The 16136-nt window shown below is 41.9% G+C and overlaps 1 protein-coding gene across 1 annotated transcript in view; it reads right to left on the minus strand.

Moving 5' to 3' along the window:
- The window catches only part of PLEKHH1 (pleckstrin homology, MyTH4 and FERM domain containing H1), a 45237-nt gene extending 29381 nt beyond the window's left edge, over window positions 1-15856 (minus strand). The window contains exons 1-5 of the mRNA XM_009816130.2: window positions 15716-15856; window positions 9925-9987; window positions 6696-6845; window positions 3532-3615; window positions 1595-1676 (exon numbers count right to left, since the gene is read on the minus strand). Coding sequence (XP_009814432.2) covers window positions 1595-1676; window positions 3532-3615; window positions 6696-6845; window positions 9925-9987; window positions 15716-15856 — 520 coding nt within the window. The remainder of the gene's footprint in view (window positions 1-1594; window positions 1677-3531; window positions 3616-6695; window positions 6846-9924; window positions 9988-15715) is intronic.
- Between the last annotated feature and the right edge of the window lie 280 nt (window positions 15857-16136).

Raw genomic sequence — 16136 nt, forward strand, 5'->3', positions numbered from 1 at the left:
AGAGTGGCAGAGGATGTTACTTCACTTTATGATTTTGATTGACCTTGGCATTTATATATTGCCTGAGTGAAAAGAACCAAGTCATAAGATACTTTGGAAATTTCATAAATATGGGTGAGTTTGTCTCTGCACAGCTACCACTGAAAATGCTGCCTGAACATCAAACTCTACAGGCATTGCTTAACCCCTAATGGGATTTACAAGGAAGTAGAAACAAACTGAAGACACAAAGAAACAGAGGGAAGAGCAAACAGCAGAATAAATCACTGTTGATTGTGGAGAGGATGAAACCCGCTCTTGGAAACACAGATGAGAAATAGTCAACCATGAGAGCCTGACCTTGGCACTTGAGTCACAAGGAACTAAATGATAACAAAGCTATTCCTAACACATAATGCTGGCACTCACAAATCCTGGCACACATTTTCCCTTGCCCCTGAGGTAAATCATTAGTGTAGGCTGAAAAGAGGCCATTCATTTTAAATATTATTGGTGTTTTTGCAGCTTCCTAGATGTGACAGGAGATGAAGCAGAGGAAGCTGTTACTATTAGTATGGCAAGCAAGAAGAGATTTGTCTCTCTGCAGAAGCCTCTGAATTCAGCCTGGCACAGCAAGACTAGTAGGGGATAAGAGGAGAGGACAGAGCTGTTTACTGACCAGAGAGTTGGGATCCAGGGAACACTTAATACCAGATTATTAACGCAGCTTACCAGCCATTCTCTTTTTGTAAACAGCCAGAGCCAGAGGGGATGAGAAAAACGCAGTCATAAAGCATTTAGCTAGAAACATGGTGGGATTTAGAAGGAATTTTGCCCTATTCCCTTGCTGTGGAGTGAGAGAAATGCCAGGAAGATTTCTGCGGGAAAGAAATGCCCCCTGCCTGCGTGCCCAGCAAAGTTCTGGAAACCAGCTCATCTTACTGTGACCAAACCAAGCTCATTAAAAAAAACAGGAAGAAAATGGTTAAGAGAGAATTTCCTCTTCAAAATGTGTTGCAGTGAAAGGTGCTGATTTCAAGCCCTGGAGACCAAAGCTCTCTATCTATCCACCAAGCAAGAACCACAAAAGCACAAGCACCGTAAGCAGCTTCCTGCAACCCAATCTGATAAAACAGAGGAATCCAGATTCTAAAGGCAGACCAGACAGCTGCTGCCCTGGCCCATTCAGTCCTCAGTTACTCAGCTCACATGCCAGCAGAGGCTTTGTGGAGATGAGGGTAATTCACATGTGAAGGTAAAGTGAAATACCTCAGGAACTTCTACCCTGCACCACTGAAGTGAATGGAGGGTTTTGCTGTGTATTTCAATGAGTACTTCTAATTCAGGAACTCAGTGGCTTATTTTAATGGCAAAAGCAGACTCTGAAAAAAAGGGGTCTGTGTTCAATCACTGGTGGGAAACCAATTAAGAGTTTAAGGCAGGTAGGCAATGTTATTCCCATCTTAAAAACAGACCCACTGAGGAACAGAGCAATTTACTGCTTGCTCACTGTCACAACTGCTAATTTATGACAAAGTTAAGAATACAACCCAGGAATGCTGACTTCCACTCTTGTGGTAGTTACTAGGCTACAATGCCAGGTGAACACATTTACCTTGCAATGTATCCTGAAGGGCTTCAATTTGCTCCGTCAGCCTCTGATTACAGTTTTTCAGGTGGTAATTTTCTAGCTCAAGCTATGAAACAACAATAATAAAAACTGAAAAATAATGCAAAGCTGTATGTGTGTGTGTTCCACTATACAGAACATGTCTTCATTTTTATTACATTCAAGTGTCTGAACAGAAAAAAGGATGGGTGAGTCTACCAGTCACCTTGAAATCCTTCTCCTCAGCAGCTCCACTGGACAATCCACTTAAACACTTTGCTGTGCTTTCTCAAATAGCCTCTGTATACACTAATCACACCTATACTAGTCTCAAATAGGTCTTTTAATTTCCTTCCCTGTTATTGTTTATCATTTACTCCTGTTCTGGAAATAACTGTCATGAAAGAGACAATCAAAAAACTATTACCCAGGAGGAGCATTTTTCCCCTCTCACCCTTTGTGTCACACAGAATCACAGAATGACAGGGGTTGGAAGGGACCTCTGGAGATCATCTCGTCCAACCCCACCACCAGAGCAGGTTCACCTAGAGCAGACTGCATAAGAATGCATCCAGGCGAGTTGTGAATATCTCCAGAGAAGGAGACTCCACAACCTCTCTGGGCAGCTTGGTCCAGTGCTCTGCCACCCTCAAAGTAAAGAAGTTCCTCCTCATGTTTAGATGGAACTTCCTATGACCAAGTTTGTACGTGGTAAAAGGAAATCCCCTGGATCCAGCAGATCCAAAAACAAAACAACCCCAAAACAAAACAAAAAAACACACCAAAAAACCCCATTAAGGGTGCATTTACATTTGCAATTAGTGCACAAGTGATTCTTTGCAAATTTGCCTTATGTCTTTGCTAAGTGCCTCAGCATACATTCTTAAACGTAGCAGTAGTGCACCTGAGGAAGGGCTCCCTCTTGATGGAATCAAAGTTGAAATTGCACCCGTGGTGCTGTCTAGAGCAACCCATTTGCAACACAGATGCAAAGCCCTTCTGTTGGTGGTGGTCCACTTGTGCATGGTATGCACCTAGAATCAGCATCTGGCACAATGACGTAAAGACACAATGTGAATGTATGGTCCTGAATTCACAGCAGGTCACACCAAGTTAACCCCTGTGCTTCCTCCTTTGTGCTGCACCAGTCAGTAACGTAGATGCACCTTAAGTTATCTCATATAGAACAATGAAAGAGAAGCAGCACAGCAGCTCGGTAAATTATCTAGGCAATCTAATGAGATTACAAGTCACATTCTAACACAATTAGTGCCCACAAAGACTGCTTCTTCCAACTCCAACAAATTCCCTTTCTGGCATAAACTGGGAAATCTATGGCTTTAACTTGGAATAAAAGGGAAAGACCACATAGCCCCACTCCCAGTTGTAAGCTATTACCACATCTTCAAAACTGCATGCTGACCCATTGCTATCTCTTAGTTTTTCTAGAGGGTACTGAATTAGGCTCAGATAGAGGCATAAGTCCACAGGGTGGATAGGAGGAAGAGGTTAGACATGAGAAAATGCTGGGCAGTAGGAAAAGAGCATTGTTCAGAGATAGCAAATTAAGGAAGAGCAAAAGACGTGTTTGTGTCACAGCTGCTTTATCAGAAAAAGAGACAGAAACTGTACCCAGAGAAAAAAGGGAGAGGCAGAGGAAAGCTAGGTGAAAGCCACTTGTGACCGGTAAATCTTCTTCAGAGACTGCTTTCAGGCATTAGTGACTTCACAGTCATTTATAGTTTGCCCAAAGCAATAAATAGCCCTCAGTAAGAGGGACGACCCTAGCTCTGCAACTGAGCGTTTTTAGGGCCAAACAAGCAGAAAGCCTCTGTGGCAGATTGACTGTCCTCAGACTATTGTTCTATGTAGGAGCCCGCTGGCAGTACAGCCATGGTACCTAGGTATAGGCCTTGAAACCTGGCAACAAGCTAAAGACTCACCTCTCTCAGCTTAAATGTTACCCACTCTTTGATCTTGGCAGCTTTCTCTTGAACAATTTTGGCTTCCTCAGTCCTCAACTGCTTCTGTGCCAAAAAAAGGTTAGATGCATTAGGAGAGTACAACTAAATGTTCTCAGCCAGTTACCGCATCAGGAGTGACTTAAACATTGAAGCTCCCATTCCAGACGTAAGATTTAAGACTGCTATTTGGATATTATTATTTAGCTGGCCTCTGAGAAAAATCAAGCTCTAAGTTGTCTTAGATGGTCCCTGGAGTCAAATTCAGAGGGTTGTTTCAAGACGTTGTTGTGGAATAGCAAGATCCAGCTCTGGTAATGATTGTCCACCTACCACAGTTTCTTTTGAGTAGTCTGCAACTTTTCCTGTTTTAGATGGTTTTGCAACATTGCTGTTTGCTGTCAAGCATCTGTAGTGTTCTCCCAGCCTATACACACACACATTGTTGGCTGAAGTTAATAAGAATTAAGCAATGTCTGTAAGTGACTTATAAAACAATGTAATAATTCTAAGCAAAAGGGATTCAACTGCTGCAAGCACAGGTGTATAGACTTTAAAGGTGCATGAGATGGAGACTAATACCAACAATTTATTTAACACACACACTACTCTCACTGAGAAAGTAAATTAAAAAAGATAGCAGACTCAGGATTAAAAAAAAGCTCAAAAACTTGACCTTGAAACACTAAGACCTACTATGAGGTTTTGAGATTGTGTAAGTGGTTGTATGTTTACATATCCATTAAAACAGCTTCTAGTCCACACAAAGGTGTCGTGGGAATACTGTTGATTTGCACAATGAACATTTTTCTCCAAGTATCTGCTTGGGCAATATTGCTACATCATTTTTGCAGCTGTGTTTTCTCAGGTACGTTTTTTTCCTTTTCTGGGAATTTACTTTGAAAGTTGCTGGATTGATACGATCACCTGAAGCCTTTTGTTCATCTCCTATATGGCTTCATCAGAAGCAAATGTCACTGAAAGGTCTCCTATCTATGCAATGATTTAAACAACTACAAGGATAAATCAGTTCCAGGACGAAGGGGGGGGTGGAATACACTCCGTATGGCACATTCAGCCCTGGTTTCTCTAATTAAATGGACAAAGGTAATACCTTCTGATAGCAGCTGGTGGTTTCCCTGCTAGATTTTTTTTCTGATGTGAACAAATACCAGCAATTATGATAATAAAAATGTCAGTGCTTCCCCCCACCTCCCTTTTTAAAATTTTCACATTGAAGAGTGTAAATTAGCTTAATGTATACCATATAAATACACAGTAGACTCCAGGTAATTCACCACATCTTCATATCGCTTTTAATCACCACATGCTATTCATCACCACAAGTGCACATTTAAAAGCTCTTATTCAAATATATTTGCTGACTTTAAAATAGACCTTGGCAACATTATGGGTAGCAGTAACATTTGTAGTTGAGCATAATGCTTCAAGAGGAGGATTTATTTAGTTTTTCTCCCTCAATATGGTTGTGTGTGTTCTTAATCATCAGGTACCAGCCTTTGCTCGAGTCAGAATATTAGACGTGCCTACTGGTCTGAAATGACCTGGCACATGTAGCGGATCTACCATAGTTCTCTGAATATCCATCATATGGGGAATGCCTTTGAATCCCTAATGACCTGGACTTGTCTCAGATCACGGACCAAGAGGTAAAAGATTCAGAATATTGCTATGCAATGCCAAGATTTTATTTAGGATCCTAAAGTAGGATAGTGACATGACGACAGCATTGTCACAGAGCTTGGTAAGCCCTGCCTCTAAGCAGAACCAATTCACTCAGGCACAGCACCCGTAGATGCAGTTATTGTGCTTTAAGATCCAGAAGCAGTTAGAGATTCTTTATGTCCCATGCTATTGTGTTGTCCAGACATGACCTCAGTGTTCTCTTATTAACACTCCGAACTCCACAGCTCTCCCCACCCCAGTGAAAACAAACAGTATGCCTTACAGGGACCCTTAGTGACCTTTCAGCACTGCCACCATCCCATCCCATTCTGAAACTAAACCAGTGACCCTGATAAAGAGTGTTTCTTGTCTGAAATTGTCAAGCTTCAGCCTTCATTTCTAGAATCTTGTTTTGCCTCTTGTTGCTAGAATAAAAAGATTTCTACTAACAGAACATTTTTCTCATTTGTGTTCCTTGATTTTAATCAAGTCACACCTTGCATTTTTGGGTAAATCAGAATTTCTTCTATCTTTGATTGTAAGAGCTGCTTCCAGACCTTGATCACTCCTTCCAAACACCTTCTTTCTCCTTCAAAATGCAGAAACTTCATCTACATTCTGCCTGAGCAAGCTGGCCTGGGGAAGTGACCTGAAACCCAGAGTATTACAAAGACCTGATGCCTGACCTCCACACCACACTTGGTCTGAGTAAGTTCAGACAGCTTACCAATCTATTTTGCCCTTGAAATAGGTGACAATTAGTTAAATGTAAAATGTAACTCAAATGGCAAAACATTTTTTGTGTAAAATTCTAATGAGCTATTTCCATTTAAAAGTAATTTACTTCGCAAAATATAAGAATACCTCATTCCTCATGTTAAAAAGACCACAGGGCAAGGCCTTTACTAGAGCTGAAATACAAGCCCTGCTGTAGATGTAGCTCCTTCCTTCCTCCAACTGAGAATGGAAAAGACTAAGAACTATCCATACTGGGAAACAGCTGCTCTTTTATAATAAGGACATCTGACAAGAGATGAACTATGCTAAAGGATTGCTGAAGACTGGGAAAAGTCCCTTCCCAAGAAGCAGCATGTGCCAAGTCAGAAATGGGCTACATAATGATTTTGCAGAGCAGTCTATATGCTAGGAAGACAGAAATACTGTGACCAGACTCCAGCATTACAATTCAGAGTCTCAACACTAACATAAGGAAGTCCTTTAAGGACATTGATCAATCTCCTATAATAAAGAGACAAGGGCTACTGAGGCTGAATGGATGTTTTTGTCTGAAAAGAGAAAGGAAGGAGAAGATCTTGCACTGAGCAGAGCATCATTTTACAGCTGAAGGCAACTGAGAGGCTAATATGTAATGGAGACATAATCCATACCTTCAAAACATACATTACAGAGTCCCTCCAACTCATGAAAGCTACAGGTCTCCCTGTAGAAAATATCTTTACCTGTTTTGCTAGCTGTGTCTCCAATCTGTTGATCAGATCTTCCTTTCCTTGCACTGTGCCCATCAGCTCTTGGTATTTCCTGTGAAGAGTGCTGTCTGATTCACTGGCCTTCACGTTGGCTAGTTTTATCTTCTCTTCCATAACTCTGACCTGTAATGACAACCAGAGGGAGATAAAAAACCAAAATAATGCAAATGAAGGAGCTGCTTGTTTAGTAGCGAGACCCTAACTGAGAGTATTTGTGGGTTTCACATTTTTGAAGTCGGGAAAGGAAGCAAAAAAACCCCTTTCAAGTCACACTTAGTTTATATCCACATATGTGAAAAGAACATTGTCCATTCATTTGTAATGCTGAAGCAGTAACAGATAAACACATTATGGATTGTGAAATATTTGCATGCTATTGGTCAAAGAGACCATACAGGCACTATAGTCTACATAGACATATGGGCAAGGTACACCACATTTTCCTGCTTGGCAATACTGTGGTCAGCTTTTTACCCCATTCACTACCGAGGTATACACCACAAAACCCCGGCCATTTGCTTCAGATCAAGATTTCTATAGGGAGATGTATTACAGAGTTCCTTCCTCCTCCTATCACCAGCTTAGACAATGTTTTGGCAACTTCTGGCTTTCTGAGAAGTGTTTTCTCCAGACCTGCTAAGGAGTTACCATGTTAGCTATTTCAGAAGCTTTACCTATCCTTGAGCTCCTGCCTGTGCCAACACTTGTTCATCTCAGCAGGAGAAGCACTAATCTAATGCTCCGTCACTATAGACAAAGTTTCAATGCACTAAAATCTAGCTGCTGCTGAAGCCTTTCAGGTTTTTAACAAATTTTTAAAACCTCTTTGCTTTCTTCAAAACCTATGTCTCTTGATCTGCTAGTCTGTTTTATCATTACTTCATCCTACTGCAATGGGTTATAAGACTTCATTTCTAAAGGTGAATGGATTTCCGCCAACTTAAGTCAAACCTGCTAACTGCAGCATTTGATGACGGAAAAATATCTGGTTCCAACACATCCCAGAGAGAATGAATCTGCAAAGAAACCAACTCCAGATACCATTAATTTGCCATGAGTTTGGAACCAGGAAGGCAGAATGCAGGCAATGATCTGAGCACTTCACAGAGTCTGTGCAAGAGAGTTACTCATGCTCTGTTGAGCAGCCTACACTTCATACTTGCAGAAGCTGTGTTTTGTTCTCCTGTCTGCCTGCATTAGGCAGAGAAGCAAACTGCCTCTTCCTCATACTGAATCAGAAAGGTAGGCGCCCAACATCCGAGCCAGAAAACTAAGCCTGCTGAGTTGGATGTGTTTTCATTAGAGTTTAGGGTGATTATAGTAAAAAGAAATGGCCCCTCCTTTCTGTCTGATGCCCAAATGCTGACTCTGTACTAGAGGCTCAGAGAGGGGACTGCAAACATGTGATTTCCTTAATTGAGGTTGGCAGCTACAGGGAGCCCATTGAATTAACAAATCCAACCCCCCAGACTCCTGGAGAGAGAGATAACAAGGGATTTTACACTTGATGTGGAGCCCTCTCATTTGTCAGTTGCTTCTTATTCATGGTGAATATACTTGTTAGTGGAAGGGAATGGTCCTACTACTTATGCTGTTACTTCTTCAGGCTGTCAGGCAGCAATGAAGTATTTCTCTAGGAATGCTTAACTCTAGATGGGGATAAGGCTGCTGGAAAGGCAGACCCTACAACTTTGAGGGTTGCTAGTCTTTAGGACCTGCCAACACATGGCTGCAGAACTGCTGGTGGCAGGTGAGTGAAGGCAACCCTCATTTCTGCTGGTGGCAGGTGAGTGAAGGCAACCCTCATTTCTCCTACACTTTCCCAGCCAAGTTCTCCCTTTCTTGCCCATGCTCTGACCTAGATGTGACTTGCTCTCCATCTGCTCCCTTTCTGTCATTGCATCTTACCATATCATGGACACTCTACTCATGTCATTGAGGTGTCTGCTAGTATGAAACCTTCTTCATTGGCCTGTGGTGATAACTATTTTTCCTGCTGGTGCTGCCACGGTGACTACGTTACCTTTGCCTGGCTTGGTTGGGTGTGGACTTACCGATACCAGTCTCAAGAACAACTCTTGTTCTTGGTTGGTAATTGCTTATCTAGCATAGAGGCGAACAGCATGGTGACTAGATATAGCAACTTTCCTATATTTAAGCTGGTCAGAAAAAAATCTTGACATCAATATTGAACTAGCATGCAATAGTACATTCTGCAGACAGAACACCTTACCAGGTGCTTCGAGTTCTTGATTCCCAGGCAATATGCTTCCCAGTGCTTATAACACTGCCTATTCAGTCCTTCACTACTGAACTCTTCTTTGACAGCCATTCTCAGCCATCTTGCACAGCTCTTAGTTCTGCGCTTTAATCTCTGACTCAATGCTCAGTCCTGCAGCTCTTGTCCAGCTGGAGAGAGTTGATTCACTTCAAACCTTCCCTTCAGCAGTGGTCTGCAGTGATGCAGGAGCTCAGACCATCTAGCCCCTCCTGGCTCTTTTGTTTTTATAACGCTCCTCACAGCGCAGACTGTATAACAGTCTGCTTCCCAAAGGTCCGTTATTCTTTATAGCCTGTTCACAAGTTAAAGGCTCTCTCTCTTTTCTCCATTATTCAATAGGCATAGAAGGACTAGCTTAAGCAATATGCCTTATTTTTATATGGTTACAGTAATATGCAATGAATCCAGCTCTTACTGCTTTTCTCCATCAGCTCCCAAGCCAGAGCAGTAATTACTAAAAAGAAAGTCCAAATCAACTGATAGGTTTTGCAGGCACACCCTTATTTCTTTTGCAGAACCTTTTCTACTTGTAGAGAAGTCCTTACCAGTACTCTTAAGTATTAGTTTTCTGAGGACCTGCCAGGCAGCTCTATCTCTGCACTTTAATCCTGAGGTACAACATCCCCTTCATTTTCCATAACCAAGCATGCTTATCATGGATGAGGGGGTAAAGGCTGTGAAGCTCAGAGGCAGATACAAGGTGCTGGGTTTCACTTAGGGTTGAACCTATTTAGGCACCTGTTCATAGCTCAGGCTCAAAGACTGGTAAAAGTAGACCAGAAAATCCATTCACCATGGTAAATCAATGTTTCCCTAGCAGAGCACAGCACTGTAAAGTGCTGTCTGTATGCTAGACTGGAGGGAATTTAGAGTAAGTTCCTACTTGGCTTGTACCAGAGCAACCGTAAGAGAATCTCTTACCTGTTCCTCTGCATCCTCAGCTCTTTGTTCTGCTTCTATCACTCTCTGTTCCAATTCCTGCATCTTCAGAGCCAGAAGAGGAGGGGAGAAGGGGAAAGGAAGAAAAGAAATTAACATCACCTGGAAATTCACCTGTTTTACTCAGGAGTCTTCCATTTCTTTGCAGGTCTCAGATCTTTGGCACCTTTTGGGTTAACTGGACAGCTTTGATCAGAAAAAAAAAAAAAAGCCTTTGACCTTTTCCAGTCTTCTGCCCTACTTTGAATTTACCGGAACTGTTTTCTCATTAGTGAGCTTCACCATTCATTACACGGGTCAAGGGAATAGTCCCAAAGTCTTGACCCTGTCTCTACAATTTACACACCATGGGCTATCCCTGCAAGAAGCCTGTCTACAGCACACCATTCTTTCCTGTTTTTATTTCAGCTAGGATTCATTCACAATGGTAAATAAAAATGAATACATATTGGAAAGCTCACAGCAGGTTCTCTACAATGCCACATTATAAACAATGAATACTTTGACTTCAAAAGCATCACATGTTCATAACTGACAAGATTAACAATGATCTTAATTTTCCTGTGCTTCTTTTCATTTTAAAGAGCTTAGCAAACTGACAATTCTGTGATTATCTAAGTGTTGCTGCTATTGAAGTTAAAGGACACGAAATAGAATGTTATTCCAAGTGTATATGAATCACTTAATTGTCAGTAAAGTGCAGATGTACTTGGGGTTCCTCTAACAACTTACCATTAGAGCCCAGCCTTTTTTTTTTTTTTTTTTAAATAGCAACTTAGGGTCTCATTCAGTGCTTGCAAGGTCGTCTTCCATCACCTGCCCTGCTTCAGTGGGTTTCAGATTTAAGCCCAGTAACATGAAGTCAGTGACACTGAGTTTTATCCACTAAGCTGCAAAATTTGAGGAATGCTTCACAGTTTCCAGCATTTACTTGTGCTTTACTAATGAAGGAATAACATAGAAGCAGCTTCAGAAGATTAAAAGAATCATGCTTCAAGCAGAAAACAAACTATAAAGGGAACTGAGCTCCTTTTCTCTTCAATGCGTTTTATCATTCTTGATAAAGCACTGGAGCCAAGTATTCAGGTCTGTCACTATGAGGACCAAACCAATACTTCTGAAAACAGGACTTATTCTTCTTGGGTTGATCATCCAGAATGCAGATATCAGCATTCCTGTGTTTCCATTTCCCTTCCTTCAGATCGCAACAAGACAACTCTCCTTTTCATACATACACATTGAACATAAGAGCAGACTGACACCTATTGACAGACATATAGAAAGGTACATATACGTAGATACCTCAATGGTCCTATAACTAAAAAAGCCATGCCATAACAAATTCAAACCATGAAGATCAGAAAGTGCCACATTTAGCATGATACCTCTCAGGTTTGCTTTTTCAGTGGAGCAATCAAGGACATCACAGTCTATGGAGCTCAATATCCAAATCAAGGACATTTCTTTGGCAGAGGAACAGAGAGAGATGTCACAGAACATTGCACAGACAGCCAAAGTTCCTCTGACCACAGACACAGCCTCTGAGAGTGTGGGTAGAGACTGAGCTCAAGGCAGTCTAACACTGACAGCAGCGGTCTGGGTTATGACATGAGTCTGTGTCCATTAGGAACAGTGATCTACCCATGCACTTATCTATTAGACTCTGGATAGTCATCACTGCAGACAGGTAGCAGCAAAATATATTGGTGAAAGACAGATGCTAACTGGAGACATACTACATCTTGTGAAACAAAGACTGTTTATGACAGTAGCTTCAAAGTCAATGGCCTCTGCTAGTTTTCTGATGAATTGTCAGTGTCTACATTGACAGCAGACTTCAGATGAATCTCTGAGCCTTTTCCCAAAGGCTATGATCTTAGACTAATAATTTGATCCTCCACAAGGCAGGCAATCTCCATGAAAGACTCATGTTATTTTAAGAGAGCACTGTTCTGACTGAAAAACTCCTTGTTGTCCCAGCCTCATGACTGCTTTGTATTGCTAGCAGTCCTGGTTCCTGATCAGGACCGAGAATGTATGTTGGGACTGTTCCTGATCGCTAAAGAGTTATGAAACTTCTTGTGCAATCAGAGTCTCCTGGCTAAGTTCCAGTCAAATCAATTACTTTTGTCACCCTAATACCCATGTAGCCTTAAATGAACTTGTACTTTTCTTAACTTCCTGTACTACATTGTTGGATTGTCCTATTATGAACTATTAAATAATTACTGTGTTTCTCATGTACACAAAATGATTACTTCACCCATCCCCGGTGTCAGCTCTCTCACTGGGGCACATTCAGATTTAATACATCCATGCTTGTAAGACTCTTTCAAATCCCTCAATGTGTTAATAATAATGCTTGGTATTTACATGGGTCCTTTCATTCAAAATGCTTTATAATTTGACAAATGCTACTAAGTAACTTGACCCAGGTCACATAAAAAACTTAGCGACCAAGCCAAATTCAAGTAACTCTTCTCCCAAACATTAGCCCAGACAGAGAAACAGGCCCAGTTGTATAGCCATGCTTGCATGAGACAAAAGAGGCTTTTTCCAAATGTTCATTGTTTATTGAAGACAGACAGAGGCAGATTAAAAGCTGCCCAGATGGCCCTTCTAAAAGCTGCAGAAGATCCTCCTACCAACCATTCACACAGGCTTTCCCCTCTCCTGAGGGCTCAGAAGATGCTAAATAAAATTGAGCGAAAAAAGTTCCTGCATGCCTCAGCCTCCTTTTCTTCCTCTTGTTCTCCTCCAGAGCTCACTCCTAACCAGGTCATCGTGCTGCCAAGGTAACAGCCTGCTATGTCGTTCACCAACAGAGGAGTATCCCTTTCTTTGTGCACGTACAAGGAAGTCAGAGCAGAAACAACTGGCTATTTCCAAAGAGACCAGATTCCTGCTGATGTCCACAACAAGGCAGGACCCAGGAGTCTCGTGCCCTGCAAGGGTCCAGCAGGATGGCAGAGATTTGTCTTGGAGGCCAGAGGCTGGGGTCCCTCTGCCGTGCCGACCCGCAGCCAGGCTCTCTGCAGCTTGAGCGGCACTGCTTGATAGCTGAGACCGGGCTACCAACATGGAAGTTCACACCACGTGAGCTAGGGCACTGGCAGTTAAACCGTTGGGTTTTAAATTCCTCATGTTCTGAACAGCGATCTGGATTATTCAATCTAAGCGGATTTTAAACTGTTAGCACACATTGTACTACCAATGCCAGGCATGAGTGGTTGCGAGTTTTGTTTGGGTTTTTTTTTTTTTTTTTTTTTTTGAGTTAAAATAGTAAGATCTGCCGTAAAATCATGAAATTTGTTATAAAGACTAGTTTAAAGTGTGGGGGTCAGGTTGCCAAGCCTTTCAATTGGTAGCTTCCAGCCCCCTGAGACAACCTAGCTGGTGATCAAGTATCACATCCCTGTTAACACTGCTCTTCACTTTCTCTGGCAAACACCCCCCCCCCTTTTTTTTTTTTTTTTAATTTTCCTGTTGCTGCAGGGGCATTGCCCCTCAGGGCAATGCTCACCACAGGTTGGCAACACAGCTTCAAACTGTGCCCACTTCACATTTTAAGATCTTCTCCCCCACTCCCCCAAAAAACCTTTTTGAAAATGCAGTACTCTTTCAAATAAGTCTGAATCTCTTCATTCTCACAGATAGAACCAGAAGAAAAAAATTAAAAGTCACAGTTGCTATAAAATCCATAATACAAATCCCTGGAGCTGGCATCACTATGCATAAAGCATGCACCTCCTTCGGTTCTGCATCCCTGCCCATCTGAGGGGGAGAAGGAAGCAGCATGGACAGGAGCCCCAGTTGCTGTGACTGCTGGGGAGCACTGTGGCCAGTGAGGAGGAGGGAAGGAGGGTCTCTGAGCAAGTCTTCGCAGAGCAGTCAGGAACCTGAGGCACAGGACACTTCCCAACAGGAGTGTTCAGCATGGGCATTGTGTGCTGAGCACCTGCTCTCGTGCCTTGAGTCCACCCACATCAGAAGAGCCTGCCGGAGCTGCCCCACAGTCCCTTCGGCTCTCCCCTTCCCGCACGACATTCAGAGTAGGGAACTGCAAACCTGCTAGCTCTTTGACCCTTCAAACCAGCCTACTACGGTGCTGTACAATTAGTTACAGAGTAACCTGATCACTGAACCAAGCTGCTCCTTAATCTTAACAAAGGGAACATCGCTTTGACTGAAAGGCTGGATTAATGGCAGTCAGGCCCCTTCCTTGAGGAGCCCCCCAGAACAGATGAAAATGTCACTCTCTGCCATGGCTCACAAACCTCCCTAAAGAGATCGTCAAAAGATCTCTGGCAAGTCTGTTCTCCAAAAAGAAAGTTTGATAGGTGGGTTTCTTTGTTTTGCATAGGGGTAGTCAGGAAGTTTCTCAAAGCACGAGGACACAGGTTCCATAATGCAGCAAACAGTATTGCACATGAGTACTGGTTGTCTTTACTAGACCCGCACCACATCAATACATTTTTTTTAATGTGCCTTTATCTAAATGGACTTTACAACCATTTTCAATGTTTTCCAAGGTAAGTATATCACTAAGGTCCATCTCAGAAGCTACCTTGAAAAGATGAAGAGAGTGCTTAGAATTGCATAGTTTCTTAAGATATGAAGGGTGGAATGAATGTCTTATGCAGTATACAGCATTAGCAGAAACATAATTACAGTGAAAGCAAGGATGAAAATCGCTCCACTCTGAAGTAGATGTCATTTAGATGTTTTTACATCCAAAACCAACAAACAAGAATATACACATAAAAGTTACATAATACAAAGTGAAGCAGAAATGAGTTTAGAACATATCTGTCATCAGGTACAGCTTAAAAGCATTTGGAGTAAACTGCAGTCAGTTGTAAAGATTTCAACTTCATTAGTAAACTGTTACTGAAAGAAACTGTTCTCACTTCCAGTAGTAATTGAATATCTGAGCAATCTTAGACTGGACTGTGATAATGTAAGCCACATTTTGAAACAAAGAAGGAACCCCACAGCAACCTACAAACTTGGATTTTATGCAAATTAGAGGTTAGTGAAAAAGCTTAATTCAAATTGAAAAATAACTCAATTTAAGGTAAAGAAAAAACACCAAAACATCCACACCATGTTGGAAACAAAAGCCCCAAAACCCAAACATTAAAACCCTCAAATCTTTGCCAGTCCTCTCCCCTAGGATTGCAAATGAGTTCACTTACTGCACTTGAAAGAAATTAGTAGGAGATGCCTCTAAAACCAGACAGATGCCATGCAAGTTTCTAACATCCAGATCTCAAAGTATCTCAGTCCTGCTCTTCAGTATCCCCAGGATGTTTTGACCGGATATGCAGTGTTATCCTAACACTATGTCAGTACATATACCCCTGTCCAGTCTTTTAATGTTACAGCATAATTTGCACTCCTGTAAGCTTTCCTATTGCAAGCCAAGTCCTGATCCTGCTGTTCTTATACAAAATATCTATCTCTGCTCTGCAGCTGCCCCAGTCACTTTAGATATCCAGAACCTTGCTGGTACGGTGTTTTCCAGTAGAATCTGAATACCTGGAGATTTTCCAGTAAAGGCGGCCAAATTCTTATTTTCACTAATGCCACTTTACACCACTCTGACAGGCACATCTCTGTATGTCAAGTGATAAGCAGAGCGCAATGACATACTGTAATCAAGGAAGAGATCCCCACTGCAAGTAACAGTTTTATTGGATGGCTCTGCATTTAGGAATTTTTTCCTTTCATGACATAAGTCAGTGCAAAGTAGAAGCCACCACTGCCTCACCTTCTCAGCTAACAGCTCTCTGATCTTGCTTGCCTGCAAGCGGAATTTGAAGAGCTGGGACTCCAAGGCAAGGCATCGCTTTTGCCAGTCCATACAGCTGCCATTCTCCACTGTGAGTTCTGCCATTGTGAAGTTAATCATCCACTTGGGATCTCGTCTGAGGTGCTCTAAAAATCCTACAGAAGAAAAGGGAAAAATACATATTTTAGACCAGCAAACTTTTCACCTGTTGTGCCTAGTCTTCCTTGGTCCATCTTACAGGACTGGTAACAAAGGCCGCTTTTTCTGCAAGCAGAAAATGAAATGGTACTATCCCAAGTTATTGATATTGCCCTCTGCCAGAGATCACTTTTAATGGGTAACAGATAAATATTCAAATAAACTTTTACCTTTAGAGTGAGTAAATAATTTACTAATGCAT

The sequence above is a fragment of the Gavia stellata genome, chromosome 7, assembly GCF_030936135.1.
Source record: "Gavia stellata isolate bGavSte3 chromosome 7, bGavSte3.hap2, whole genome shotgun sequence".
NCBI lineage: Eukaryota > Metazoa > Chordata > Aves > Gaviiformes > Gaviidae > Gavia > Gavia stellata.